This window comes from Trypanosoma cruzi, genomic scaffold (assembly GCF_000209065.1).
Source record: "Trypanosoma cruzi strain CL Brener 1047053516597 genomic scaffold, whole genome shotgun sequence".
In the NCBI taxonomy this organism is placed as follows: Eukaryota; Euglenozoa; class Kinetoplastea; order Trypanosomatida; family Trypanosomatidae; genus Trypanosoma; species Trypanosoma cruzi.
This window is the reverse complement of record NW_001849535.1, coordinates 109,133-135,539: the sequence shown is the minus strand read 5'-3', so window position 1 is coordinate 135,539 and position 26,407 is coordinate 109,133. Positions and strand designations below refer to the sequence as shown.

At 50.8% G+C, this 26,407-nt stretch overlaps 10 protein-coding genes across 10 annotated transcripts, besides 58 other annotated features; all 10 read left to right on the top strand.

Annotated features, from left to right (window-relative positions):
• Positions 1-4,935: part of a sequence feature (heterozygous, Esmeraldo-like haplotype) that runs on past the window's edge.
• Tc00.1047053506529.460 (hypothetical protein, conserved) lies at positions 18-2,483 on the top strand (the record flags this gene model as incomplete). Its single annotated transcript, XM_816849.1, has 1 exon — positions 18-2,483. The coding sequence occupies one exon, from the start codon at positions 18-20 to the stop codon at positions 2,481-2,483; it is 2,466 nt and encodes an 821-aa protein (XP_821942.1).
• Positions 2,788-2,847: a microsatellite.
• On the top strand, positions 3,181-5,625 carry Tc00.1047053506529.440 (hypothetical protein, conserved; the record flags this gene model as incomplete). Its single annotated transcript, XM_816847.1, has 1 exon — positions 3,181-5,625. The coding sequence occupies one exon, from the start codon at positions 3,181-3,183 to the stop codon at positions 5,623-5,625; it is 2,445 nt and encodes an 814-aa protein (XP_821940.1).
• Positions 4,936-5,156: a sequence feature (areas merged during assembly that could not be assigned to a particular haplotype. This can correspond to areas where the two haplotypes were merged or to regions with more than two copies in the genome that were merged during assembly.).
• Positions 5,157-14,847: a sequence feature (heterozygous, Esmeraldo-like haplotype).
• Positions 5,957-5,995: a sequence feature (A-rich).
• Tc00.1047053506529.430 (alanine aminotransferase, putative) lies at positions 6,078-7,571 on the top strand (the record flags this gene model as incomplete). Its single annotated transcript, XM_816845.1, has 1 exon — positions 6,078-7,571. One exon carries the CDS (start codon positions 6,078-6,080, stop codon positions 7,569-7,571), a length of 1,494 nt encoding a protein of 497 aa, XP_821938.1.
• Positions 7,593-7,630: a microsatellite.
• On the top strand, positions 8,828-9,427 carry Tc00.1047053506529.425 (uncharacterized protein; the record flags this gene model as incomplete). The annotated part of the gene is made up of 1 exon (XM_816888.1): positions 8,828-9,427. One exon carries the CDS (start codon positions 8,828-8,830, stop codon positions 9,425-9,427), a length of 600 nt encoding a protein of 199 aa, XP_821981.1.
• Positions 9,087-9,107: a sequence feature (AT_rich).
• On the top strand, positions 9,754-11,235 carry Tc00.1047053506529.420 (alanine aminotransferase, putative; the record flags this gene model as incomplete). The annotated part of the gene is made up of 1 exon (XM_816843.1): positions 9,754-11,235. The coding sequence occupies one exon, from the start codon at positions 9,754-9,756 to the stop codon at positions 11,233-11,235; it is 1,482 nt and encodes a 493-aa protein (XP_821936.1).
• Positions 11,257-11,294: a microsatellite.
• Positions 11,525-11,552: a sequence feature (AT_rich).
• Positions 11,756-11,796: a sequence feature (A-rich).
• Positions 12,006-12,039: a microsatellite.
• Positions 12,279-12,299: a microsatellite.
• On the top strand, positions 12,496-14,664 carry Tc00.1047053506529.410 (hypothetical protein, conserved; the record flags this gene model as incomplete). The annotated part of the gene is made up of 1 exon (XM_816841.1): positions 12,496-14,664. One exon carries the CDS (start codon positions 12,496-12,498, stop codon positions 14,662-14,664), a length of 2,169 nt encoding a protein of 722 aa, XP_821934.1.
• Positions 12,976-13,013: a microsatellite.
• Positions 13,175-13,212: a microsatellite.
• Positions 13,857-13,877: a sequence feature (AT_rich).
• Positions 14,705-14,724: a microsatellite.
• Positions 14,848-15,130: a sequence feature (haploid, non-Esmeraldo-like haplotype).
• Positions 14,870-14,919: a microsatellite.
• Positions 14,975-15,000: a sequence feature (AT_rich).
• Positions 15,001-15,030: a microsatellite.
• Positions 15,041-15,079: a microsatellite.
• Positions 15,124-15,171: a microsatellite.
• Positions 15,131-15,174: a sequence feature (haploid, Esmeraldo-like haplotype).
• Positions 15,175-15,661: a sequence feature (areas merged during assembly that could not be assigned to a particular haplotype. This can correspond to areas where the two haplotypes were merged or to regions with more than two copies in the genome that were merged during assembly.).
• Positions 15,259-15,364: a sequence feature (T-rich).
• Positions 15,424-15,560: a sequence feature (A-rich).
• Positions 15,662-15,695: a microsatellite.
• Positions 15,662-15,798: a sequence feature (haploid, Esmeraldo-like haplotype).
• Positions 15,730-15,781: a microsatellite.
• Positions 15,799-18,380: a sequence feature (heterozygous, Esmeraldo-like haplotype).
• On the top strand, positions 15,893-17,695 carry Tc00.1047053506529.400 (hypothetical protein, conserved; the record flags this gene model as incomplete). The annotated part of the gene is made up of 1 exon (XM_816839.1): positions 15,893-17,695. One exon carries the CDS (start codon positions 15,893-15,895, stop codon positions 17,693-17,695), a length of 1,803 nt encoding a protein of 600 aa, XP_821932.1.
• Positions 16,247-16,297: a sequence feature (CT-rich).
• Positions 17,742-17,768: a microsatellite.
• Positions 17,945-17,971: a microsatellite.
• Positions 18,009-18,037: a microsatellite.
• Positions 18,381-19,208: a sequence feature (areas merged during assembly that could not be assigned to a particular haplotype. This can correspond to areas where the two haplotypes were merged or to regions with more than two copies in the genome that were merged during assembly.).
• Positions 18,894-18,923: a microsatellite.
• Positions 18,960-19,013: a sequence feature (GA-rich).
• Positions 19,050-19,148: a sequence feature (A-rich).
• Positions 19,149-19,171: a microsatellite.
• Positions 19,182-19,204: a microsatellite.
• Positions 19,209-20,345: a sequence feature (heterozygous, Esmeraldo-like haplotype).
• Positions 19,566-19,596: a sequence feature (AT_rich).
• Positions 19,658-19,715: a microsatellite.
• Tc00.1047053506529.380 (serine/threonine protein phosphatase, putative) lies at positions 19,814-22,585 on the top strand (the record flags this gene model as incomplete). Its single annotated transcript, XM_816837.1, has 1 exon — positions 19,814-22,585. The coding sequence occupies one exon, from the start codon at positions 19,814-19,816 to the stop codon at positions 22,583-22,585; it is 2,772 nt and encodes a 923-aa protein (XP_821930.1).
• Positions 20,346-21,198: a sequence feature (areas merged during assembly that could not be assigned to a particular haplotype. This can correspond to areas where the two haplotypes were merged or to regions with more than two copies in the genome that were merged during assembly.).
• Positions 21,199-22,742: a sequence feature (heterozygous, Esmeraldo-like haplotype).
• Positions 22,596-22,626: a microsatellite.
• Positions 22,724-22,773: a microsatellite.
• Positions 22,743-23,196: a sequence feature (areas merged during assembly that could not be assigned to a particular haplotype. This can correspond to areas where the two haplotypes were merged or to regions with more than two copies in the genome that were merged during assembly.).
• Positions 22,871-22,903: a microsatellite.
• Positions 22,951-22,991: a microsatellite.
• Positions 23,197-23,464: a sequence feature (haploid, Esmeraldo-like haplotype).
• Positions 23,199-23,346: a microsatellite.
• Positions 23,365-23,396: a microsatellite.
• Positions 23,465-26,407: part of a sequence feature (heterozygous, Esmeraldo-like haplotype) that runs on past the window's edge.
• Positions 23,625-23,701: a microsatellite.
• On the top strand, positions 24,412-24,927 carry Tc00.1047053506529.370 (uncharacterized protein; the record flags this gene model as incomplete). The annotated part of the gene is made up of 1 exon (XM_816835.1): positions 24,412-24,927. One exon carries the CDS (start codon positions 24,412-24,414, stop codon positions 24,925-24,927), a length of 516 nt encoding a protein of 171 aa, XP_821928.1.
• Positions 25,092-25,142: a sequence feature (GA-rich).
• Positions 25,192-25,235: a microsatellite.
• Tc00.1047053506529.360 (cytochrome C oxidase subunit IV, putative) lies at positions 25,272-26,276 on the top strand (the record flags this gene model as incomplete). Its single annotated transcript, XM_816833.1, has 1 exon — positions 25,272-26,276. One exon carries the CDS (start codon positions 25,272-25,274, stop codon positions 26,274-26,276), a length of 1,005 nt encoding a protein of 334 aa, XP_821926.1.
• Positions 26,349-26,395: a microsatellite.

The following is a 26,407-nucleotide window of genomic DNA, read 5'->3' as shown; positions in this document are numbered from 1 at the left end:
GAGGAGAATTTGAAACGATGCATCGACAGGAGTCTGTTAGCAGCGGCGGTGGCAATGCCACGGGTCGTGGTTCTCTCACAACAGCGGAGGTGCTTGACCGTGCTATGAACCAATGTATGCAGCGTGGCCTCTTTGACACTGCGTCATGGCTTGGGCAACTTGCACTTAACGCTACAGACAGCGTTCTGCGTGACAGCATTTCAGCGACATCGCCAGCTGTCGCGGCGTTGCAGGATCCGCCGCTGACAGGGCGTGCGCACCGTTACCTTGTTGTTGCGCTGAGCCTTATGCAGAAGAGCGAGTATATACGTTGCCATCATGAACTCAATATTGCTCTAAAGGAATTTTCTGCAGAATCAACACCAGTGGAAAGTGAGAAATGCGCGAGGGATCACCCACCAATGCCGCGAGGGAGTGGACGATCCACACCACTGCCTGCAGCTTCTTCCTCACCTATGTTGCCACCGCCTCAGCTGCAGTTTTTGTGTCTTTATTCACTGTACATGGCTGGGGAATGCATTAAAAGTACCAGTAGCAACCCACGGAAGAGCAGTAATCCACACTTGCGTACACTGCGCGGACGGTTGCTCACTCTGCTTGAACAGCAGAGGCGTTCATTATCGTCATCACCAGCGTCAATCAAGTCATCCATGAAGCCCACACCTCTGTCTTCCGCATCAATGGCGGTTGGTGCCCCGGCGTATGGTGATCCCTTCTTATGTTGGCTGCATGGAGTCGTGCTGCGTGAGCTCGGTATGAAGCAAGAGAGTGCCACTTACTTTTTGGCAGCCCTCTGCAACCACCCGATGCTCTGGTGTGCCTGGGAGGATCTTTGCACCCTCGTCAGCCGCGAAAATCAGATTGAAGAGATTGAAGCAATTATTGCTTCACTGGAACCGCGGTTTATGTCGGAGATATTTTTAGCATCCGCGAAGGCCGCACTGAATGTTGCCCCCATGTCGCTTGTTCCACCTTCCTTGTCAACAGCCGCCGCCGCTGCCATGGCCCAGCGAAGCACAAGCCCTCATTGCGGTAGTTTACCCCGTCAGACGACGTCAACACTGGAGACTCAAGAACAACATTATCGTCCGCAGCACCATCAACGACGTGGTGAGAGTGGCGTTTCTCCACGATTGGTGAACTCCTGGGAGGCCCTGCTAGAGCGGTTCCCTAACAATCTTTTTCTACTTGCCAATCTTGCTGGCTACTACTACAACGTCAAGAAGGACCTTGAAAAGGCACAGAGTCTGTACAAACGATTACATGAGATGAATCCATATCGTCTTGAATCCATGGACGACTACTCTATTGTACTATTTCTCCGTGGCGATCGCATTGGTTTAAGTAGTCTTGCGCAGCAGGTTTATCAAATTGATCCTTTTCGCGCCGAGAGTAACTATGTTGTTGGCAACTATTATGTCCTGATGGGCGCACACGATCGGGGTGTTTTGCATTTCCGTCGGGCCGTGGCAGCGGATCCTACATTTCTTGCCGCATGGACACTACTTGGCCATGCGTACCTTGAGACGAAAAACAGTGCAGCTGCAGTGGAGGCTTATCGCGCCGCTGTTGATTTGGATCCGCGTGACTATCGTGGTTGGTACAACCTTGGACAAATCTACGAGCTGCTGCAATTTTACCACCACGCACTCTATTACTATTGGCATACCACAACGCTACGGCCCACGGATCCTCGCATGTGGTCTGCAGTGGCAAACTGTCTGGATCGCGAGGGACGAACTGGAGAGGCGGTGTTGTGTCTTGAGCGTGCTGAGGCGCATGAAAGTTCTTCTTCGGATTATTACCCGCCTCTTGTACATCGCCTTGGGTTGCATTATTTGGGTATACGACGACTGGATCGTGCTGTTATCTACCTCGAGAAACTCGCCCTCTCAGAGGCAAGAAGACGGGAGGATGTGCTGTTTGCCATTCCGCATGTGGTGCCGTACTACCTGCAACAGGCAAGACAACTGCTGGACATTCCTTCTCGATCACCCAGTTACGAGCCACAACCGCACCATTCAACAACCGCAGGAGGAGGGGATGGGCAGCTACCGCAGACAATGGCATCGGCGATGGGGGCAACCAATGCCAGCACTGGTGGCAACGTCTACAGAAGCAGCTTGGCCGATCAGTGGCTCACGGCGGACGCTGCGGCGCGGCGAAACATTGAGACACGCTGGGAGCAGGCAGCCTTGTGCTTAACAAGTTCTGAGAGGCATCTGGAGAATTTCGCGTCCGTGCTGGGCATTCCAGTGGCCTCGGCGGCGGATAACGGGGCTCGCAAGTCCACCGAGTACGGTGATACCGGCGTCAGTGGGAGTGGTGGTGTTGCTGGAGTGACGATGGATGAGGGAAGGAGCCAACACACATTACAGCTTGCCTGCCTATACCGTGAGCTAAATAAGATTCGTCAGTACTTGACAAGTCAGCAGGAACAGGTGGAGACAGCCATGAGAATGAGGGGGGGAGGAAACGCATAGAAAGTGACCTGATTGTTTCTCCGTGTTTGTTTGTGTCAGAGAGACACGATGGAACTCACATACATGCATGAAGAAGGCACGAAAAAAAAAAAAAAAAGACATACACACGCACAGACACACAGACAGTCAGCTCATGAAAAAAACAATTGGAGTGGAAGAGAAGAAGAGGGAAAACCAAAAGTAGAAGAGAGGGAGGGAAGGCTGATCCTTGAGCAGCCACCAAATTTTGTTTTCTTTTCCTGGTTTGTTTTCCTTCTTTTTATGTGTTGCTGTTTTTGTTGGGAAATTGTAATATTGACGGGCATATTATTATTATTATTATTATTATTATTATTATTATTATTATTATTATTATTATTATTATGTCTTTGTTCGATTGCCTGTTCTCTTTCTTGTTGTCGCGGCTGCTGCGTTGGGAATTTGTGCCGTTTCTTTTTTTCTTTTTCTTTCTTCCCATTTTCTGCGTTGTGTCATGCGGAGTGTGACGGGGTGCTGGAGACAAAAGAAGACCGCCGTGAACGTCACCAGCCTCTGCGACCGCGCGCCTGCGTCGATTTCATTCCTCCCCACTTCTCCCGCACAGCGGCAGGCTGAGAGCGGCACGAAGCGCAGGGGGCGCAGCCCTCGTCGGTGTTTGTTTGCCCTCTTCCTGTTCTCTTTGGGGCGGGTGGGAGGGGGGGTCCTGCGCACAGGCTAAATGGCAACACCGCCGGTGGCTGAAGCCGCAGCGACGACGGCATCTTTGGCCGCGTGTGCGTCATGTCATCGCCTTTGCGAGGTTCTCGACGAGGTTGCGCGGAAGGACAGTGCGCTGCAGCAGTTCCGCACCCTGTTTGAAAAGATGAGCAGAGACTACGAGATGGAGCAGCGTAATGCAGCGCAGGCAAAGTTGGAGCTCGCGGCACTCACGACACGTCACGAAACGCAACAGCAGGAACTAATCGCCGTCAAGGCCAAGAGTGCCATGCAGGAGTCGAAGATTAAAGAAGAAGACGATGCATGGGAGCGCCGCACGCGGCAGCTGCGTCAAGAGCTGGCCGCGGCGGTTGACGAACGCGACGCTCTTGCCAGTGAGCGGGAGGTGCAGTGGCAACAGACACGAGCTCTACGCTCACGGCTGGAGGAGCAGCAGCGGCAGCTTACGGGAATGGAGGATGCGTGGAAGTGCCGTTTGGAGGAGACACGAAGGGAAGCGGAGGAGAAGGTTCGAACCGGGATGCGGGAAAGGGAAGAACTGCTGCGATTACGTGAAGTGGAGCTGCAACGAAGCACCTCGCAGCTTGAGGGTCGTCTTGCCGACATGGCTGCCGAAGTAAGGCGTCAGCAGGATGCAAGTGAGGCTCTTATGATGCGGATAGAAGACTTGCAGCGTTCTCTGAGACGACAGGAAGCGATGACGCAGCGAGCTCAGGATGCGCTCAGTGTGGAGCAGAAGGAAAAGGCACAGCTTGGGGAGTACATGGCCCTGGAGCGGCAGACGTACCGCCAGCGACAGGAGCAAACCGAGACGAGTTACAAGGCGCAGCTGCAAGAAATGGAACGAGTTTGTGACCAACATGTACGTGAGCGAGAACGACTAGAAAGTGAGATTGCCCTCTGCCAGCGGGAATCGCAAAAGGAGGCCAAGCGTACACGTGAAGTGTGGATGCAGGAGAAACAGCAGCTTGAGGCAACTATTGAGTCTCTGCGTGGGGAGCTGATACGCGAGCATATGCGCTTCGACAAAGCACATGAGTCACACCAGCGAGTGGAGGCACTCCTTGTACGTACCCGACGGGAATTGGAGGCATCGCAGCACCAGGAGGTGGTACTTCAGGAGACGATCGCTTCACTGCAGAAGGCGGCGGCCAAGCGGGATGCAACGCATGTGCGATTGGAGGGGGAGATCACACGACTGAGTGCTTCCGTCGCGGAGAGGGAGCGTGAGGCGGAGCGGTGGAGGTCTGCGATGGATCGCATGGAGTGGCAAGCTCGGCTGGAGGCAGCACGCGACGCGAGGGAACGTGAACGCATGCTTCCGGAGGCATTACCGCCCCCGCCCTTGTTGCCGTTGTCTACATCCTCAGCCCCACGACGCGATACGACACGTCGCTCCGCGTGGGTCACACCGAACAAAAGGTGGCAGCAGGCGGAAAGCATAGAGCACACGCCTTTGACGGGCAGCCCTTCCATGAAAGGCGCCGAAAACCCGCCCCGTGGGGCCGAGGACAAGGATGCCGATATGCTCCGTTCCATCGTGCAGGAAGTATTGCAGGAGTGCGTGACGCGCACGGAACCATCTTCTTCTTTAACGCATGCTTCCGATTCAGCTGCTCTTCATCCTGCCGCTGTGGCAACTGGTGATCGCCATTTGCGAACACCGCGGCGCCGTACAACTTCTTCTCGTGCCCGGCGACATGCGAAAAACGGTGACTCCCATCTTGGCGAGGACTCGCTTCGAAACGGTATGCCTTGTGCATCGCCCATAACTCGTTCCACGCCGCCTCGGGACGTCCCCACGACCAAAATACGTGCCTCAATGGCTTTGGCACCGACGAGGATATCTGCTCCCACGCCTTCTATGGCAACCTCGACAAATTCTTCAATTTTGCAGGCCGCAGCTCCACTCTTTACATCTACTTCAAACAACTCATACCTTGATTCCTCGACCGTCTCGCAGCCACAGCGGAATTTGCCCTCGAGAGATTATGATCACAGAGACGTCGGTTCACACTTTTCGGTTGGTTCTCCTCTGGCGGTGCCCGTTGAGCGGCGTAGCGCCGACGCTGACAAAGCCGCAGCAACAGTGGCTCTGATACAAAGGTACACTCTTGAGCGGGAGGAAAATGAGCAGCGGATGCGTCAAACCCTGCGAGATCTTGAACAACGCCAGCAGCAGCTTCTTTATTCTGTCGAAAACGGCGCGGACGCCACGAACAATACTGACGCCCCACCGACGCGAAAGGAGGGAAGGAACGGCGACGGTGTAAAGGTGCACGACATTAGCCACGCTTCATCCGCTGCGGCCTCTTCATCTTCTTTGGCCACCGGTCACATCTCATCGCACTCGTCATCGGCGCGGGCGTCCACCGCGGCACCCGCACCGCCGTCTCGACTGCTGCTGCTGCAAGAGAGGTTTGCGACAATGCCTATTATTCAATGACGTCCAAACAACAAAATGAGCTTGTTCAATTGATAATCTTGTCGATTCACACACCTTTTCCCCCTTTTTTTAAATTTTTTCTTTTTATCATAGAGCCAGGTCAATTATGCTGAAGTTGACGATCCAAGTCAATTTTTTGAAGAGAAGCGGATTAAAAGTGAGGGGTCCGCATGCAGTGAATTTACATACCGTGACCATTGTTTTCTGCCCGGTGAACTCTCCTGTACAAAAGCCCTCCAGTTATTCTCTTCTGCCTCCATTTATCAATGATACAGTTTGCTGCCTTGCTCCGTAGAGCCGAAAGCTCCTAAATAACAACAACAAAACATTATTTTTCTTTCTTTGCTCTTTTTTTTTTTTTTTTCTTTTTGCCCTTTACTGGGCTTCTGAACACAGCTAAAGCACTAGTTTGTTATTAAAGTTCTACCTCCTACACATACCGCGTTTGTTTTATGCTGCGCAAAACTCTTTTTGGATTCAGGGCCATTCGCATCAACCCCCGTGTGGTGGCGGCAGAGTATGCGGTGCGTGGGATGCTCCCAATGCGTGCGGACGAGATCAGGGCGGCCCTGGCGACACCGGAGGGGAAGGCCAAGTATCCCTTCCCCAGCATTGTGTACTGCAACATTGGGAACCCGCAGGCACTGGAACAGAAGCCGCTGACGTTCTTCCGGCAGGTGATGTCGCTGATTGACGCGCCGTTCCTGCTGGAAAACGAGAAGGTTACGTCGCAGTACCCGGCGGATGCGGTGGCGCGTGCGAGGGAGTATCTTCGCCACATCGGCGATCGCACGGGCGCCTACACGGACTCTGCGGGCTACGCCTTTGTCCGTGACATCGTGGCGCGGCAAATCAATGAACGCGACCACGAGATAAAGCCGCTGGTGGACGCATCCTCTATTTTTCTGACGGACGGCGCGAGCTCGGGCGTGCGTCTTTTGCTGCAGGTTCTCGTGGGTGACGCGAGTGATGCGGTGATGGTTCCCATTCCGCAGTACCCGCTGTACACGGCGCAGCTTACGCTTCTTGGCGGCACGCCCGCGATGTACTACCTGTGTGAGAAGGATAACTGGGCACTGAACGTGGAGGAGCTGGCGTCGGTGTACGACGAGTGCGTGGCGAAGAATAATGCGACTCCGCGCGTGCTCGTTGTGATCAACCCTGGGAACCCGACTGGCGGCGTGCTGGATCGCGACGTGATGGAGGCTGTGGCGAAATTCTGCTGCGACCGCGGCATTGTGCTGATGGCGGACGAGGTGTACCAGGAGAACGTGTACGCGGCGGGAAAGCGTTTCTTGAGCTTCCGGGAAGTGGTGCTTGGGCTGCCGGCGCCGTACAACACGGACACGGTGCTGGCCTCGCTGCACTCGACGTCGAAGGGCATCATTGGTGAGTGCGGGCGCCGCGGCGGGTACTTCTGCCTCACAAACTTCCCCGCGCCGGTTCGGGAGCAGGTGTTAAAGATGTGCTCCATGGTTCCGTGCAGCAGCGTGAATGGGCAGTTGATGACGGCACTGATGTGCTCGCCACCGCGGCCCGGTGACGCGAGCTATGAGTCATACTGGGCGGAGTACAATGGGATCTTTGCGAGTCTAAAGAAGCGCGCCCTGCTGCTTGCGAAGGAGCTGAGCACGATTCGCGGTTTTTCTTGCCAGCCGGTGGAAGGGGCGATGTACGCGTTTCCGACGATTGAGCTGCCGGAGAAGTACTTTCAGCACAATGAGGAGCTGAACGCGAAGGAGGGGCGAAAGCTTGGGCCCGACACGCGATGGGCGTTGGAGCTTCTGGAGAGCAGCGGGGTTGTTGTTGTGGCCGGCTCTGGGTTTGGTCAGCAGCCCAACACGCTGCACTTCCGCACGACGATCCTGCCGCCGGAGCAGCAGATGGAACGGATGGTGAAGGCGATGCGCACATTCCAGGAGGGCATTTGGGCAAAGTACGGGTAACGTGGAGAGCGCCTGTGTAAGTACATACATATATATGTGCATGCATGCATATGTATATATGGGGAAGGGAAGAAGGAAAGGGGAGATGGGGTTTGTCTTTGTTTGTCTGTATTTCCTGATGCAGCACGCATGCCGCCTGCCCACACTGCAGAGATCCGGCATTGAAGCGAATGTCAGTGATGAATGTGGGTGTGGGGATGGGGTTGGGGGCTTTGGCTGAGAATACTTTTGTTGATTTTGGTTCTGTGTATGATAAATAAAACGACGGAGTGAATTTTATTGCTGTTGGCTGCTTTACGAGGCAAGCGAGAAAACGGGGGTGTTCACGCGCACATAAATTTAACACTAGCAAAAAACGAGTGGTGGTGTAAAAAAGAAAAAAAGGTTGTAAACAAAACGACGGGTGAAAAGACGGAGATTCAGTGCGGGGATGAGGTGATGGCTTTGGAGGGCCAAAGAAAGTAAAAAAATCAAACGAAAAAATAATTCGGTGCGTACACGCGCATATTTAAGCGTGCTTCAAACGTAGACATGAATAATTTGGAAAAAAAAAAAAAACGAGATGTGCGCGATGTTGTGTGTGGGAGTTGTCTGGCGGCCCGTGATTACGGGCGTGTAATTTGGTGGTCCTTGCATGTGATTTTTGTATTCACTGATGGACGCAGAAACACATGCACACACAAAAACCGCCCTCTTGGGCTGCTCGCCACATGTCTTTCCACTTTTATTGTTGCCATTGCGGCGTGGGCGTAACCACGTGCGGAGGCAAATCGAGTTTCCAAGTGTAGCGAAGGTTTATGCGTGTGTGTGAGGGGCGGCGAGTGAACATCATTATCAGCGACAGCAATCGCGATAGCAAAAACAATATTAATGTAGACCACCTACACAGAGCGTTGCAGACATGCTTCCACACGTGTGTATTTTTCTCATGTGCGCGTCTAGTCGCCTTGGTGCAATGGATGTGGGCGTCTTGTCGCTTACGATGTGCTCTGTTCTTCTAAATACGGGTCGACTTATGTATGGGAAATGCACCTGAGAGATGGCCACGCCCTGAATTCCCCAATATTATGTTGCGGAGGTGGCGTCATGGCTTACCTTTGGATTTGGTTTGAAGCTTTCTTCTTATGCGGTTTTGATGGGAAGGCGCACATGTGCACCTGCTGTTGCCAGGGGTTTTTGTGGCTGTTGCGCCCTCTGTGGTACGAGTGCGAGCCGCTCAACGGAGGGGATTTTTTGTGCATCACCTGACTGTGCGTATGCATGTGTGCACGTTGGCGCGCTGGCGGGTAAGGCCGGGGGGGGGGGGTGGCGCAGCGGTGTTTTATTTACTCCATCGGGGAGGACATCGATCTTCTTTGGCTGCCCGCGCCTGTTCGACGCGGTCTGAGTGGCCGGCATGGATGAGGGCTCGTCGGGGATCACGGGGAGGTTTGCCGCCCGTCCGATTTTTTTTTTTTTTTTGGGTTGTGGGAGATCTCCGTATCATTTTTGTTCATTGCCGCTTTCCTGAGCGGCTTATTTTTTATTTTTATTTTTGGCTGCTGGCGGACGTTGCGGCCCCACTGGCTGCGTTGTGTGGTGGCGTGACGGGTGTCTTGCCGCCCTGCCCCCCATTCATGTGGAGGAGGCACGAAGTGCCTGTTGTTATTTTTATTTCTTCTTCTTTTTTCTGCCACGCCGCCGTCGTTGCTTGTGTCTCTGTTTGTATTGCTGGGCGTGCCACAATCATCGCCGATTTACGCGGCGGCCAACGGGGTGGTGACGATGATGGGACGATACCGGCAGCACCCACACGGGGCTTTGATCATCTCTCAAGAAAAACACACACACAAAGAAAAATATATGAATGTCTTTGAAGGCCGCTTTTTTGTGTTTGTTTCAATGCTGCCTTCTCCCTCTGCGCACTTGTGTGTGAGTTGTGGCTTGTGTCTTGCCACAGTCTCCCCCACTCCCTCTTTTTCTTCTTCCCGTTCTCTTTTGTTTTCATTACTGTTCTCAACGATGGTGCGGGTCCCCACATTCACCACCACACCGAAACGGAAATAAAACGACGCTCAGACAACACCTAACAAGGCAAAACATTTGCTTGATACATCTATCCACTGGAGCGAGAAGGAGAGGGAATTGGAGAAGAGAGAAACGGCAGGTACAAATTGAGGCGAGCAGGCATTTGTGTTTTATCATGTCTGGGTCACGAAAGGAAATTCGCATCAACCCCCGTGTGGTGGCGGCAGAGTATGCGGTGCGTGGGATGCTCCCCATGCGTGCGGACGAGATCAGGGCGGCCCTGGCGACACCGGAGGGGAAGGCCAAGTACCCCTTCTCCAGCATTGTGTACTGCAACATTGGGAACCCGCAGGCACTGGAACAGAAGCCGCTGACGTTCTTCCGGCAGGTGATGTCGCTGATTGACGCGCCGTTCCTGCTGGAGAACGAGAAGGTTACGTCGCAGTTCCCGGCGGATGCGGTGGCGCGTGCGAGGGAGTATCTTCGCCACATCGGCGATCGCACGGGCGCCTACACGGACTCTGCGGGCTACGCCTTTGTCCGTGACATCGTGGCGCGGCAAATCAATGAACGCGACCACGAGATAAAGCCGCTGGTGGACGCATCCTCTATTTTTCTGACGGACGGCGCGAGCTCGGGCGTGCGTCTTTTGCTGCAGGTTCTCGTGGGTGACGCGAGTGATGCGGTGATGGTTCCCATTCCGCAGTACCCGCTGTACACGGCGCAGCTTACGCTTCTTGGCGGCACGCCCGCGATGTACTACCTGTGTGAGAAGGATAACTGGGCACTGAACGTGGAGGAGCTGGCGTCGGTGTACGACGAGTGCGTGGCGAAGAATAATGCGACCCCGCGCGTGCTCGTTGTGATCAACCCTGGGAACCCGACTGGCGGCGTGCTGGATCGCGACGTGATGGAGGCCGTGGCGAAATTCTGCTGCGACCGCGGCATTGTGCTGATGGCGGACGAGGTGTACCAGGAGAACGTGTACGCGGCGGGAAAGCGTTTCTTGAGCTTCCGGGAAGTGGTGCTTGGGCTGCCGGCGCCGTACAACACGGACACGGTGCTGGCCTCGCTGCACTCGACGTCGAAGGGCATCATTGGTGAGTGCGGGCGCCGCGGCGGGTACTTCTGCCTCACAAACTTCCCCGCGCCGGTTCGGGAGCAGGTGTTAAAGATGTGCTCCATGGTTCCGTGCAGCAGCGTGAATGGGCAGTTGATGACGGCACTGATGTGCTCGCCACCGCGGCCCGGTGACGCGAGCTATGAGTCATACTGGGCGGAGTACAATGGGATCTTTGCGAGTCTAAAGAAGCGCGCCCTGCTGCTTGCGAAGGAGCTGAGCACGATTCGCGGTTTTTCTTGCCAGCCGGTGGAAGGGGCGATGTACGCGTTTCCGACGATTGAGCTGCCGGAGAAGTACTTTCAGCACAATGAGGAGCTGAACGCGAAGGAGGGGCGAAAGCTTGGGCCCGACACGCGATGGGCGTTGGAGCTTCTGGAGAGCAGCGGGGTTGTTGTTGTGGCCGGCTCTGGGTTTGGTCAGCAGCCCAACACGCTGCACTTCCGCACGACGATCCTGCCGCCGGAGCAGCAGATGGAACGGATGGTGAAGGCGATGCGCACATTCCAGGAGGGCATTTGGGCAAAGTACGGGTAACGTGGAGAGCGCCTGTGTAAGTACATACATATATATGTGCATGCATGCATATGTATATATGGGGAAGGGAAGAAGGAAAGGGGAGATGGGGTTTGTCTTTGTTTGTCTGTATTTCCTGATGCAGCACGCATGCCGCCTGCCCACACTGCAGAGATCCGGCATTGAAGCGAATGTCAGTGATGAATGTGGGTGTGGGGATGGGGAGTGTGTGATTGAGCGAATGATGATTTAGGCAAGTTCTTGCTTTTTGAGAGCGTATTGAACTTTTTTTTTAGGTGGTTTAGTTGTCTTTTTTTTTTTTTTTATTATCTTTTTTTGAAAAGAGCGCATTAGGGAGATGTGAACGCATTATTATTGTGGTCATTATATATTTTTATGAGTTTTGTTGAGAATTTGTATATATGCATTTAAGTGAATTAAAAATGCCTGAGAAATTTATCATAAGGGAGCTGTAGAGAGTGATTCTTCGAGTATGTATGTGCGAGCTTTTACATTTGTATGTGTATGTGTGATGACGAAGTTGTTTTTTTCTTTTTTTTCTTTTTGTTTTTGCCTTATTTTAGCGGGAAGGAGCGTTGCGTGTGCTTGAGTGAGTGAGTGTTCACATCATCTCTTGTGATTCACCACGTGGAGTTGTGTAGGCGGTCGGTAGAGCAGTCCTGTTGCGGTAGAGTCAACATTACACATAGAGTATTTTTCTCCCCTCCCCCACTTTCACTTTTCTCACTCCTCCTACTCCTTCTTCTCCCCCCCCCGCGACACACTTCGAGATAAATATATACATTTACATATATATATATATATTTTCCGCACGCAACACACATCACGTATTTTGTTTGTTGTTGTTTTTGGATAGTACAGGCGGTAGAAGAAGTAGAACTTTAGAAGGAAAAGCCATCCCGGTATATATATATACATACAAGCGTATCATCATTTGACTAGGCGTTATTAGACTCGTCTACTCACTTTTTTTTTTTCGAATTTGTTTTGATTTGTTTTGTTGGGTTGGTTGGTTGCTCGTTCCCTTTTTCGTCGTTGTCTCATTATTTATTTATTTATTTATTGTTGTGGTTTCTCGATCCGTGAGCGTGTGGGATTATTCTGTCTGTACGAATATCAGGCATACAACCGCATATACGCCCACAGTTTGGCAGCATCTCTCACAAATACATATATACAGTGAGGGACAGAGAGAGAGAGACGGGTATATTTAGGTGAGGCCAAGACAACATTGACGGGTGCATTGTTTCTTTTCTTTAGATGTTGCAGCTTTCACGCCTATTGAAATGCGCTAGGATTGCCTCGTCGTCGTCGTCGTCTTCTTCTTCTTCTTTGTTTGCCTCTTTACGTGCCTTTAGTAACGGACGTCGTGTGGGGAAAAAGGCATTGGCCTCCGCGACATCCGGGGAGGCTCGAGAGGTCGGAGGGGACGAGGACACGGACGACAGCGCGGACATGCGTCACGACACGATGAGCGAATTGGGTAGGACGCGGCCAAATATTGACTTTGCCAGCTTTGAGGCCGATGTCAATGACGGTGGGATGATGCCGCTGCCGTTGCGAGGCGGGCTGCAGTTGCCGCCCTCGCAGCACCGAAAACGCCAGCCGCGGCGCCTCGGTTTGTCACCGCCATCGTCGCTCTCGGCGCTCTCGGCGCCGCCAGAGGAGGTCTTGCGGGTCACCAACGCGAGTCACCCCCTTGACGCGGCAAGGAGGGAAAGGCGTGTGAGGGGCGCACGGGAAGAAGAAGAGGAAGAAGAAGAAGGAGGAGAAGGAGACGATGATGAGGAGGCGGGCATGGAGAATGAACACGATCCCGTCGACACTCCCGCCGCCTTTCCAAACGGCTACACGAACCACCACCACAATCACAACAAACACAACAACGAGTACGATGTCGACATTGGGAAGGACACACTGAACAACACCATTAATTCTCATAATAGTAATAATAACAATAACAGTAACAATAACAATTACCACACCAACATTGCGGGGCTAACGAATCCGTTTCTTGGACTTCATGAGCATATCACGCGCAGTTACCGCCTCGATCAGTTGTTGGCCGTTGCACGACCGGAGGACATATTAATGGGGAGGCAGGAAGCGAAGTCCGGGGCATTTTCATTTATCCGCTTTGAATCCGGCCCGCAGTTCTTAGCAAGCAACGCGAAGAGTTCCACAACACCGCGGAGTGAAGAGACTCCACATAACGACTGCGCTCTCGTTGTGGCAGAGCGACTTATGGCCTTCCCTCCACACATGCGGCACTTCCACAGTATTTGTGGCCGTGAGAATGTCCCCTGCGACTTTTTTGCCGATGTTGACTTGCCGAATGAGACACCCGCATCGGGGGAGAAATTACTACTGGAGATGCTGAACTATTTGGAGGTGCGGCTGGAGGGCATTGGGTTTCATCAACCGTCCTTTCTGGTCCTGGCGAACGAGGTTCCGAGTCCCGACAAGGTGTCGTATCATGTACACGCCCGTTCCATGGGTGCAATGGACGAGAAGACGACAGCAGACGATGAGGAGGGAGATGATGACGCGAACGAGCACGAGAGTGAGGATGAGGAGGCGGATTTGGCGGGGACGAAGGGATCACCCAGGGGGAAGAAGAGAAATAATAATAATAATAAAAAGACGGCAAAGGTCAAGAAGGGACAGAAGCAAAAGAAAATTATTGCCTTTCAGGATTACCGTGTTGTGAGGCTCCTTGCGGATGAAGTGAACACGACGTTAGGACGCACCGTCGTGGACGAGCAATGCTACCGCGCGAACGGCATGCTGCGTTGTGCATTCAGCAGCAAAATTGCCCCCTCACCCAACGGCGGTGTCGTGCGTCAAAAAGGCAAGCGACTTGTCCCGATGCTCAAAGCCCAAGACACGGCACTTCAGCGTCGACTCAATGAAATGTCGGCGTACCTGAATACGCTTAGTGAGGCGGAGGTACTGGAGCGCACCTTTGGCACCCGCTTTGCGCCCATCACAGGGAGTCAGAAGGCAGACACTGTGAAGGACTCCACACGGCAATTTAAATTACTCCGTGCGAGAAATGTGTTGGGCCCAAAAGAGGCGCAGGCGGTGGAATTTGATGCGTATGGCAACGCCGTCTCGCTGTACCTCACGGAGGGGGCCAAATGGCGTCGTTTCAAGATGGTGATTGAAAAGCTGCGGCGTATGCCGCCACGCTCGGCGGAGAGTTATGACATTTGGGTCCGTGTAGGCCTCGCACTGCACAACTTCAGCAACGAGGACCACGTCTTTGAGGAATGGGTGCGGTTCTCGCTCAAGTGCCCGCAGAAATACTCACGCGAGTCATGCCGGAAAAAGTGGCAACAGTTTGAGCGCAACCCTGACGCACTGAACTGGCGCCGTGGGTTCAATTACTTAAACACCACCGTATGGCGGTCTGTGTATAGGGAATGAGCGGCACGTGAGAGAAATATATATATATATATAGCGTCTATGTGTGTGTGTGTGTGTGTGCAGGTGTAGAGAAGGAACATTTTATTTTAGATACATAAATGCCTACTTACATGTGTGTCTGTCTATCCGTGTGTGTGTACATATATTGCTGCTTCTGTTTTAAAATATATATGATGATGATGACAGCAGTGGCGGCAATCCGCTGTATATATATATATGTATGTATACATACAGGCATGCACACACATATATATAACAGGCATGTATACATTTATTTTACTTTTGTTTTAGAGGTAGAATAAAAAAAGAGAAAAAAATATTTATATATTTATATATAGAGGGAAAGAGAGAGAGAGAGAGAGAGAGGTGGAAATTTAAAAAAAAAAACAAAAAGAAAAAAAAAAAAAGAAAGAAACCAACAAAAAAGATACAAAACTCGCATGTTGTATTGCAATAATGAAAAAAAAAAAAAAAAAAAAAAAAAAAAAGAAAGAAAGAAAGAAAGAAGGAGCTGCAAGTAGAAGGAAGGAAGAAAGGAAATGCAATGCGTGTACATGTGTGAATGAATGAGTTACAACTCTCACCTTCTTCGAGAAAAGAAGGGAAAAGAGAAGAGAGAAGAAAAAAAGAAAAAAAAAGAAAAAAAAAGAAGTACACAAAAACACACAAACATAAAAAAAAGAAAACAAAAAAAAAAAAACAGGGCGAGAGGTGCGCATGCATGCAGAAAGGGAAAAGAAGCGGAGTTGGGCGATGATGTTCTCTTTTTTTTTTTTTTCTTTTTTAATGTGGCATTTCTTGTGAGGATTATTTTCCCTGTTTTTTTTTTTCCTTTTTATTTGTCTGTGTGTGTGTATGCGTTTTTTTTTTTTTTTTCTTCTTTGCGTTTCTCTTCTCGTTATCATTACCGTCAGTGTTTGTCTGGCTATATATATATATATATGTGTGTGCGTGCATGCATGCATTCATTTCCGTTATACGCCCCCTTTCTCCTTCACTTTTCTTTTCTTTTTTTTTTTTTGCTTTTTTTTGGCCGTGGCTTACTGTATTTCTGCGTGTGTGTGGTTTTTTTTTCTTCTTTTTTTCTTCTTCTTTCTTTTTTTTTTTTTTTGTTTTTGTGGGCTGGAAGAGAGTTGAATAAGCAGGAGATTGCTGCTGGTTTTTATTTTATTTTGTGTTTGTGTGTAATTGTGGGTGTGAGGAGTATCCGTGTGCGTATTTGCGTGTTATGAGCGACGACAACAACAGCAACAGAAGTGCTCGCGGTGATGAGCAGCTTGGAGGGCAGGCGGACAACAGCAGGCGGCCCAAGTCTGGCGCAGTGAGCATGGACGCCATTACATCCCTCACTGTGCGTGAGCAGGTGGATGCATTGGCGCAGGCACTTCTGCGAGAGTTTATGCACCGCCGCGGTTACACAAAAACACTGCAGAAATTTGATTGTGAGTGCCCACGCGATGAACGGACGATTGCCTCACGACAATTGATGCGGCAGCTGCTGGAGATCCCCTCGCATGCGTTTCCCTCACGATTGAGTGGGGAGGGCGGCACACACAATACGGCCGTGATCATCGCCTCAGGTGAAGGGGAGGCAAATAACGAAGAGAAGAAGAGCAAGAAGAAAAAAAAGAAGGTGGCACCAACGTACATGGAAGAGTTATGCTCCTACCGTCTACAGAAGCGGGAGGTGAAGCAACGGCGGCAACACGAAGAGGAGAAAAAGGGAGAAACAGGAGAAGGAGCGGAGACAACGACTATAATAGACCCCAGTGATGCAGAGATGGAGGAGTGGCGGGCGGCGGCGGTAGAAAAGGAGCGCCGCATTGCGGAGGCACGCGAGCGTCATGAGCAGCTGCTTCGCGAGCGACGTGAGCGAAAGCAGCAAAAAAGGGAGAAGCGAAAAAAGAAGCAGGAAAAGAAGGAAAAGAAACAAAGGGAAGGTGAGGGAAGTCGTCATCACATCCATGAGGAGGATGAGGGTGACGGTGGCGATGCGACGGTAAATTCTCATAATTCCGTGCCACACCGTTATGGGAAGCGCCGCTCACGCCTGGATGATGTCAGCGACAGCGACGACGACGTACTGCAGCGTCCCATGAGTGGAAAGGCTGTCGCAGTTCCGCACAAGAGCCATAGAAACGGTAGTGGGGACAGTGTTGATGAAGGCGTTGACGGTGCTGGCGCACGCGGCGGTCTTGCGGAGCCGGAGTTTCTCCTTGGCCGGATGGATAAGCGGAGGGAGCAGCGTCCAACAGGGCATACGGTTGGCTCCCACTGGACACCGTGCGGCGGCAACGTGACGGAAGTGCTGGGGCCGGGCCGCGCTGCACTGTTTGGCCCCGATACTCCCATGCCGTCACCGTCCGTGACGGATTCCCTCAGCCCTAGTGTGAACTCCGAGAGACCGCCCGCTTTCTTCCTGGGCGAAGGGATGTCGATCATGTCGGAGCGGATGCAGGCGGCAAAGCGACTGAGCGCATTGGAGGACTGCCGTCTGCCGCTGTCATCGCCGCCACCGCCAGCACCGTCCACGTCGCCGTTGAGGAAACCCGCATCCACAATTTGGGGGAGCGGCGGCGGCGGCGGTGGTGGTGGTGGGAGCCGCACTATGCGGGGGGGTGCCGGTTTCACCTCGTCTCCGGCGTCGAATGTGTGGTCGAGGTCCTCGTCGCGTGAGGGCAGCCCCGGGTCGGCCATGCCTACTTTCCACTACACCACGGCAGGGCAGCACATGATGAGCCTCAGCTCCAGCGGCCGCGCGCACAGCCCTCCGCTTTCGTTGGATGGCTCGGTGTCCGTCACGATGCCACCGCCACCGCCAACGAGTGGCATTTTGAAGACATCGTCGTTGTATTCGTCGGGGAATCGCGGGTTTGACGGGAAGGCCCAGCCCGCAAGCAGCGCCATGCGGAAAGACGACACGAACACCACCGATAAGAATGGTGACGGAGCAAGTGGGGAGAAAAAAGGCAGTGAACGCGAACAATCGTCAGGACGGAAGAACCGCAAGGTAACCATCCTAGTGGATTGAGCAGGTGAGAGACACCATCACATCTCCCCTGCCTTCACTTTGTACCTTTCTTTTTTTTTTTTTTTTTTTTTTTCGCCTTCTCCTTCCAGCAGTTGTCCACCTCATCTTCTCCGTGCAGTGACATCACGACCACTGCTTCAGCGAGCAGCAAATACATTAAGGCAGATGTCGGGAAACAATGCATGAACTACACGTACGCACTTGTATATGTATGTATATACAAAGTTGAATAAGTGACTCCATTCAGCGGGGGAGGGGAGGGGAGGGGAAAGGAGGTAAAGAAATTAGTACGACTGACGAGATGAAAAGAACAAAACAAACAAACAAACAAACAAAAAACAATGAAAAGGAATAAAGAAAAATGGCACTCTCCTGCGTCACATCTATACTTACGTGCATGAGGGCGATGAAGCGAGAGGAGAGATCAACAAAAATGGAGCGTGTGTCTCTGTAGGAAGTGCCGGAGATGTGTGTGGAGGGGGAAGAAGGTGGGCTTTTTTTCTTTCTTTTGTCTTCTTTACTTTTGGTGTCAACATGCAGTCATTTGTTGCCGGTTTGTTCTTCCCTTTCTCCTCCTTTATGCTGATCTTACTCCGCCAAATACAGGGTGCATATATATATATATGCAGACATCTTGTAATTATTTAGTTTTATTCCTCTTTTTTTTTCAGCTGTAAGTTTGTGCGAAGGGATGTGCGACCCAATGGAGCCAAGCGGGTGTTGGTTTGGCTTGTTTAGCCGCCCTGCTTCCTTTTATTATTGACTTTTATTTCCCATCGATACCACGCCGGGGAGGCAGCGAGTGCCGTTTCTTTTATTTTGTTGCCTCTCCCTGCTGCCGTCCTCCCTCACCACGTGGGAGGGGGAGGCTGGCGGTTGCGGGTTTTTTTTCAAAGACTGCCGCACCGTGACTTTGCAACGAGAGATCCCGGCTGCTGGTGGCGTGTGCCTTTTGCATGCGTGCGTTTTAATGGTAGTGTATGCATGCGCGGTGAATCCTCTCTGAGGTGTGTGTTTTGTAGGGGATGTTGTCTCTTCTTTTTCTTTTTTCTTTTTCCTTCCCCCTTCTGTAAGAATAGGGGGAGTGGGCGGAGGAGGCCGCAGCCAAGTGACTGTTCTTTTACATTTTTACGTATATGTGAAATGATTTGACCCGAAAAAGCTTTTTGTTATATGTGCATTTGGATAGTAGAATACATGTGTGTGTGTGTGTGTGTGTGTATGTATGCACGACTGCCTTTTCTTTTATACTTTGCGGCGTGACTCTTCTTCATTCTCTGCTCTTTCTTTTTTTTTCTTTTTTCTTCTTCTTTGTCTTGTGTATGTAACGACGATATATACTTATATATATATATTTTTTTTCTTTTTTTTTCTTTAGGCTTTTCTTTTTTTTTTTTTTTTCTTCCCTTCTTTTCTGTTATTTATTTATTTATTTTTTCTTTTTCTTTTTCTTTGTGTGTGTGTGTGTGTGTGTGTAGCACCAACGTGTTGCTGCTGCTGCTGCTGCTGTTTTGTACACGCCGTCAGACGCACGCGCACACGCAGGAAGAAGTACGGAGACGGCGGCAGGGACGACAAGGGAGAAGGAGGAGGCATAAAAAAGGGGGCCTGCCCGGAGTGCAGGGTGAGGGTGGGGCTCGTGGGTGGTGGCGGTGGTGGTGGGGTAGGGCGCATCAAAGGAGTGCGCCGACAAAAGAGAGAGAGAGACAGGGGGAGGGGCGGGGGAAAGAAAAAAGAAAGGAACATAAAAACAACAAGCACGAAGAGAGGGAGGAAATAAAAAGGCTTTCAGGGGACTGACAGACACAAGAAGAGAAATATATAAATATATACCCCACCCCAGGCCAAGTGTATAGTATTGCACGTGTACATATTAATATTAATATATTAATATATATATAGAACCCAAAGGAAAAGAAATAAAGACACACGCATATAAACACAAAGAAAAAAAGGTATAACACATCAACACCAAAATCATCAACACCAAAATCATCATCATCAACAACAACAACAACAAAAGGGAAGTAATAACGGAAAAAGTAGTCAATTGCATTGTTTTTGAGCGATTTGCATTTTAGTGTTTGTCTTTTTGCGAGTGAGTTTGGGTCTATTTTTATGGGTTGTACGAATACAAAGGAGTCCTCGGAAAGAGGAGGTGGCGATGCTTCGGAGCTCGGTAAAGGAGGCCGCGTCGGTCTTACCGGTGTACTGGCGGCGAATGGCCTCCATGGTGGCGGGAGCGCAAATGATCAGGTGCACTGGCCTACATGTCATTTCTGTGGTAAGCGTATCCCTGAGAAAGAGTACAATGCGCATACTGTCATGTGCGATGAGCGTGAGGTGACTTGCTGGAACTCGTGGTGCCGGCAGATTGTGAAGCAGGGGATGCTGCATAATCACCTTGAGGAGTGTGCCAAGAAGCAGCGGGCACTGTGCTACAAGTGTGGTGCCGATCTGCTTGCCACCGAGCTTCAGGCACACCGGGACGGATGCCAACCTCAAAAGTGCACATCTTGTGGAGAACTGTGCATCACACGCATCATGAAGTGGTGCCCGGACAATTTTATCACACGTGTCCCTATTATGCATGGTCCCTTTGCAACGGAGGTGTTGTTGGCACGGTATGTCAAGGGGGGAGCCCAAAACAAAAGTGGGGGGGCTGCCCCAGTCGCACTTGTTAGCTACAATGTGGCCCGCATGCAACTTCTATGGCGTTGGACGAAGGCAAAGTCGTATCTTGAAGAGGCCATTTTCCGTCTGACCTCCAAGGAGATGAACCTCAAGAAGGAGGGTTTTGCCATATTTAAGGCACTCGATAAGGTGAGCGATTCTCACGTGTTAGAACCACGGCGTTCACGTTCCATTCTTCAAACGCCAGTTGTGGCACCTGCCATCTCTTCCCACTACTTCCCAACCCGCATGGCGGAGCCTATTACAATTGAAGTCGTTCAACGACTTATCAACGACCTCACGGATCATGTATTGCTTCCATACCCCGCTGCCTGGCGTGTCTTCACGGATGCCATGAGTCACCTGAACACGATGCCGAATGTTGTGCGCCTTAGTCCCCCTGTTGGGGCACGTGTATCAAATGGAAGGATCAATCAAGGCTCAAAGGTTGTTGTTGTTGGAGATCTTCATGGGCAGCTGGCGGACCTCCTGCATATACTTAAGGAGTGTGGGATGCCGAATGAGGGTACATATTACATTTTTAATGGAGACTTTGTGGACCGTGGTGCCAATGGTGTAGAAGTGTTGTTGATTCTCTTTTCGCTGATGCTGGCATGTCCAAAATACGTCACACTGAACCGTGGTAATCACGAGTGTGACTATATGAATGATGAATATGGGTTTGATGTAGAAGTAAGCACTAAATATGATCGGAACGTTTTTCGTCTTGTGCAACGTTGTTTTTGCGCCCTCCCACTGGCCACCATCATTGGCAAAAAAGTGTTTGTCGTGCATGGAGGGCTGCCACGCCGGAAGGGGGTAAATATTGAAGACATCTCTCGAATTCAGCGTTTTCGGCAGATTCCGATGCCAGATTACTCACAACCAGAGGAGGATGAAATCTTTCAGGATTTGTTATGGTCCGATCCGGTGGAGGATTTGCAGGGGTGGCGTGAAAGTCCGCGGGGGGCGGGCGTTGTATTTGGCGCAGATGTCACGCAGGAGTTTTTGCAAAACAATGGACTTGAACTCGTTATACGTTCACACGAGGAGTGCCTACGGGGGTATGAAGAGCACCATGATGGAAAACTGTTGACTGTTTTTTCTGCAAGTAACTACGATGGGCCCGAGACAAATTTTGGCAGTTTTGCTGTATTTGTTGGGGATAATCCAGAACCCTCCTTTCATACATATCAGGTGGCGGAAGATGATGTGGAGGTGCAGACGCTTGTGGACCTTGGCGAGACATTTACGCCGACATTAGGGAGGGTCTCATCCTTCGCTACACTCTCGCAGTCCAAACTTCTCCTGCGACGGCGGGCGAGGGATGACGTACTTCGTGTCCTGCGTGAGCGCATTTACCAACGACGACATCGACTTCTGGCCTACTTTGCAAAACTTGACCGCACACGCAAGGGATCTGTGTGGAAGATTGAGTGGGTGGAGGCGATGCGAAATGTACTGAATTTAGACCTTCCGTGGTTCTTCCTGCGAGGGTACCTCGTTGCCGACGACGAGAATACACGCGTCTGGTACTCACACTTCCTGGTGAAATTTCACAACTTTTTTCAACCACTTTGGCTTAATGATTGGATCCAAAGTGCATGTCATCACTTGACGCAGCAGCAACGGGCAAATCATCGTTCCCAATATGTTGCTAAGGCGTTTAACAAGGAACAAGTCAGCTACAATGAGTTCTGCTCTGTCATTCGTGCTATTGACTATACAATGAGTGAGGCACAACTCTTTCAACTATTTGTTTACTTAGATGAGGGCGGCACCGGCCACATTGATGGACCAAAGTTTGTGAACATGCTCTCTGAGATGGCGGCGTACCCGTTGTCCGACACCCTGCGGTGGGACCTCGGGGCCATGGAGCAGCTGCAGAGCGTTGTCATTCAAGGCCGCAGTCAGCTACCGTATCTTTTTAAGGTGACCTCCAAGGACCGAGCACTGCCGAAGGAGAAGTTCATGTTGGGCCTTGCACAGCTCGGCCGCGGGATGCGGAAGCAGTTGACGCAGCAACAAAAGGAGAAGATCTACGAATTTTTGGCAGAGCGGGCACCGCCATCTGGTGTTATGTTTGAACACTTTTTGTTCATGACGGCAGTGTTTGATGTGCAGGCAATGCCACGTTCTCCCGCCGTTGTTCTCGCAGACGTCAATTTATTTGGAAACTACCTCAAGAACTCAAGCTTCTCCTCGATGTGCAAATGATACAGACGTGTATATACATATATATATATATACATATGTATGCAGAGAAAGGAGGAGGAGGAGGAGGCACCGAGATGCAAACTACTTGGGAGCCGCACATAAAATTTGTGTGTGGGAGAGAAGAGGAAGCACCCACCCAAAAAAAAAAAAAAAAAATAAACAAAAAAAAAACAAACAAAAAAAAAGAAGGAGAGGAGGATTTATGAATGGCTATCGTGTAGTCATAATCGTAGTAACACTGGAGGAGTCGGAAGAAAAACAAGCGGCGGTCGAACCGATTTATTGAAAAGAAAAAAAAAAAACAAAAACAAAAAGAAACGGGGTAATAAAAGAGCAAAAGAAATGAAACAACTGCAAAGGAATCTAAAAAAATAATAAAAACAAAAAAAAAAAAAAAAAAAAGAAAGCGAAGAGATGAAAAGGAGGAAGAAGAAGAAGGGTGCAGCAAAAAAAAAAAAAAAAAAGTGGGTGGGTGGGGGGAAACAACAACAAAAAAGTAGCAATATTTAACCATTACGTGAAAATAAGAGAAAAGAGAGCGTAAGTGAGAATTTACAACAAACCTCCTTTTTTTTTTTTTTTTTTGTCTCTTTTATGGTTTCATGACTGTAATTGTATATATATATATATAAAGGGGATTTGTATGTATGCATGTACATATACGCAAAGAAGCGTATCGTTATTTTTCTATAAGATGTCTGTATATATATATATATATATATATATATATATACACTTGTGTATGTGTTTACATATATATAGCCATTTTGGCGCATACCTTTCTTTTATTTTCTTTTTTTTTTTTTTTTTTACTCTCACCACCTTTCACTCTTATTTACACGTTGTGGTATACAGGTACAATAAAAGATAGAACTCAAACTTTGTCATATTTTTCCTTTTTTTTTTGGTGGCGCTGTTTGTTTAGACAGTGTCTCTCTTTCTTTTTTTTTTTTGTGTTGTATTTTTGTATGTTTGTGTGCTTGATAGGGGGGGGGGGGGAAATGAGGAGGGGGGGAGAGGGCATGGATCTCCGTTTCCCTCTCTCTCTCTGTGTGTGTGTGTGTGTATGTGCCTGTTGTCTGTCGTTTCTATCATTTCGTCTGCGCTGTTTGTTTGGCCTTTTTTTTTTTTCTGTGTGTGTTTTTTTTTTGTTGCTACGTTTCTTCTAGCGGAGATGGGCGGAGGGGTTTAACGGCATTTTTTCCACTTTTTTTTTTTTTGCCCACCGAATAACCCGCCATTGAGCCACCATATGGGCGGCGAATTCGTTGCAAGGCGGGGCCAATACAACGGCATGAATTGCACCTCGTTGCGACACTCTGTCGCTGCCATCACAGCGCCGAGGAACCCTGAGTCCATTCGAAGCTCTTTTTAAGAGGAAGAGGCACACCGCTGTTTGGAGCAAGTGGGCGGCACTTGAAGGAAGGCAGTTGGCGCTGCACTGGCTCATATGAGTGTGCCCGGGCTCACTTAGAGGCTAAAAAATATTGGCGTGCAGCTCAGAAGCCCACGTGCAGTTCCGTGCGGTGCGCCATCCGATTGGCGCCGTTGCGGGACTTGCTCATGACAATCAATGGGACAACAAGCTGGCGACCATCAGCACTCCGCAAGGCCCGTCACAAGTCTCCACCGCTTCTGCCACGGGAAGTTGGGGTGTGTCCCATACGGCAGAGACAATCGAAAGATCATACAAATTCATGACGTGCCAGGGGGATTAGAGCTGTCACTCGGTTCACAGGGGCCCAAGCGGGGAATCCGTGGGTGGCAGGGATTCGTACGGAGGATTGCAGTCGCACCATTTGACGATGTATTGGAATGCATGATGGATGCAACGCCTGGCCACAGCTCCTGGATGCGTCTTGGGTCACCTTTCCGACGCCGGCTGCGCCAGATCCCGGCATGCAGAAAGCTGTGAGGGGAACGGTGCGTCCTGGGCGTGCGCCATTCGCGGGGAGGAGTTGCTCATGGAATCTTGCCAGTTGGCAGGGAGACTGCGTACACTCGGTCAAATGGATCCTCGGGACAGTGAAAAACGATGCTGGAATGCGGATCCAGGACATTCAGGGTGCTGTCGAAATGCCCAGAAACGGGACCGCCCATTCCCCCAGGCATTTCAGAGAGCAAAGAAAGAGCATGCCGCACCCCCGTCCAATGAAGCACGATGCCGCAAACGTGTTCGGATTGGACAATGCAACACGGCGTGCCGAGTGAAGCTGCGCAAGGAGGCCTTTAAGCAAACAAAAAAGGGATTTTTGCCTCCGGAAGCAATGACTTCTGGGCCGGCACAGGCGGGACATCATCATCATCAATATCCGGGTGTGACCGGGCGGCATGGGTTCTGACCAAAAAGAAGAAAACAACTCTTTTTTTTTTTGCGGGCTTTTTCATGCAGGAGAGGTCCAATGAAGGACAGCGGCAACGTCCTACATTTCATGATGGGGGAAAAGGCAGTCCCCACCTCCAAATGGATGTCGTTTTGTGGATTGGTGACGATGGTGGGAACCAATTTCTTTCTCTCTTTCTCTTTCTCTTTTTCTGTTTTATTTTATTTTTATCTGTGCGCTGATTGTAAGGGTTCGAATCCGGCTTTTGTTTCTACGCATAGTTAAATATAAATATAAATATATATATTTATATAAATAAAAATATACGCCAGACATTCAGAGGCATCTAAGCAAATAAGGAAATGTTATCTCGTCGCTCTCTTACGACGGCTTTTGCTGCCATGACTAAACAGCCACTTATGCAGCAACGACGTCACGATCACGACCGCTGGTACGGCCATGCGTTGGAACTCGACAGCCACAACTACAAGTTTACTGGAGAGCCTCCGAGTTGGATGCGGCAGCGGGAACGCACCGAGGAGGAAACGGCGTTTGCCAAGTCCGTCTTGCCACATGTGGACTTTGCGAGCAGTTACGAGTGCCTTTTGTTTGACGCGGACCGTTTGAATGGTCACCTGAACCGCAAGGAATTTGGCAACGAGGTGACATTCCGACTGGAGAAGCAATCGAACACCGTTGCTCGTGCCCAGCAGATGCTGAAGGAGAAGAAGAGCAGTTCTGATGAGCGGCTGGAGAACACAATGATTGCCCGCATCTTTGACGAGGAGCACGTGCAGGCGGAGATGAAGTATGTTAAGTGCATCCGTGCCAACGAGCTGGCGGAGGACAACCGTCTCGATATCCTCCCTGGTGGTTCCCCCAACTCCCTACGTGAAAAGACGCGTTGGAATGTCAACACCGAGCTGCACCCCGCCGACCGCGCGGAGATTGGCGCCCGCCTTACGGCCTGGCTGCCAGAGAAGTATCACATTGTGTACTTTGACGACTTCCAGACCGTGGCCGCGAATGACCCGTCGGCGCGGCGCGAGATGCTCAACATTGTGCAAAATGTTGAGCGGGAGTATGCTGACGAGGCCAAGTCCTCTGGCTACGAGAAGGACCTGAAGGAGGTGGTAAATGAGCTTCTGGACGACGTGGACCCGTCGCGACACATCACACCCGAGGCGATCAAGGCATGCACGGATCTCAACCAGCTGGAGGAGTGGTCACGTGTGGTGCACGAGTACAATGGCGATGATCGCATTCTTGACATCTACGCCCGCGCAGCCGAACTCACGAAGAACGCAGACCATCAGGCTCTTGTGAAGAACATGAAGGAATGGCGGAAACTGGCAAACAAAATTTAGGAGGCAAAGAAGGGGCCCTGACGGTGATGGAGACGCCACCGAGTCCTGATAAGTAATCAAAGCCACGCCATCGGTGATAATTGTGGTGGTGGTAGTAGTAGTATTGGTGGCTGCGGCGGGTGTAGCATGAA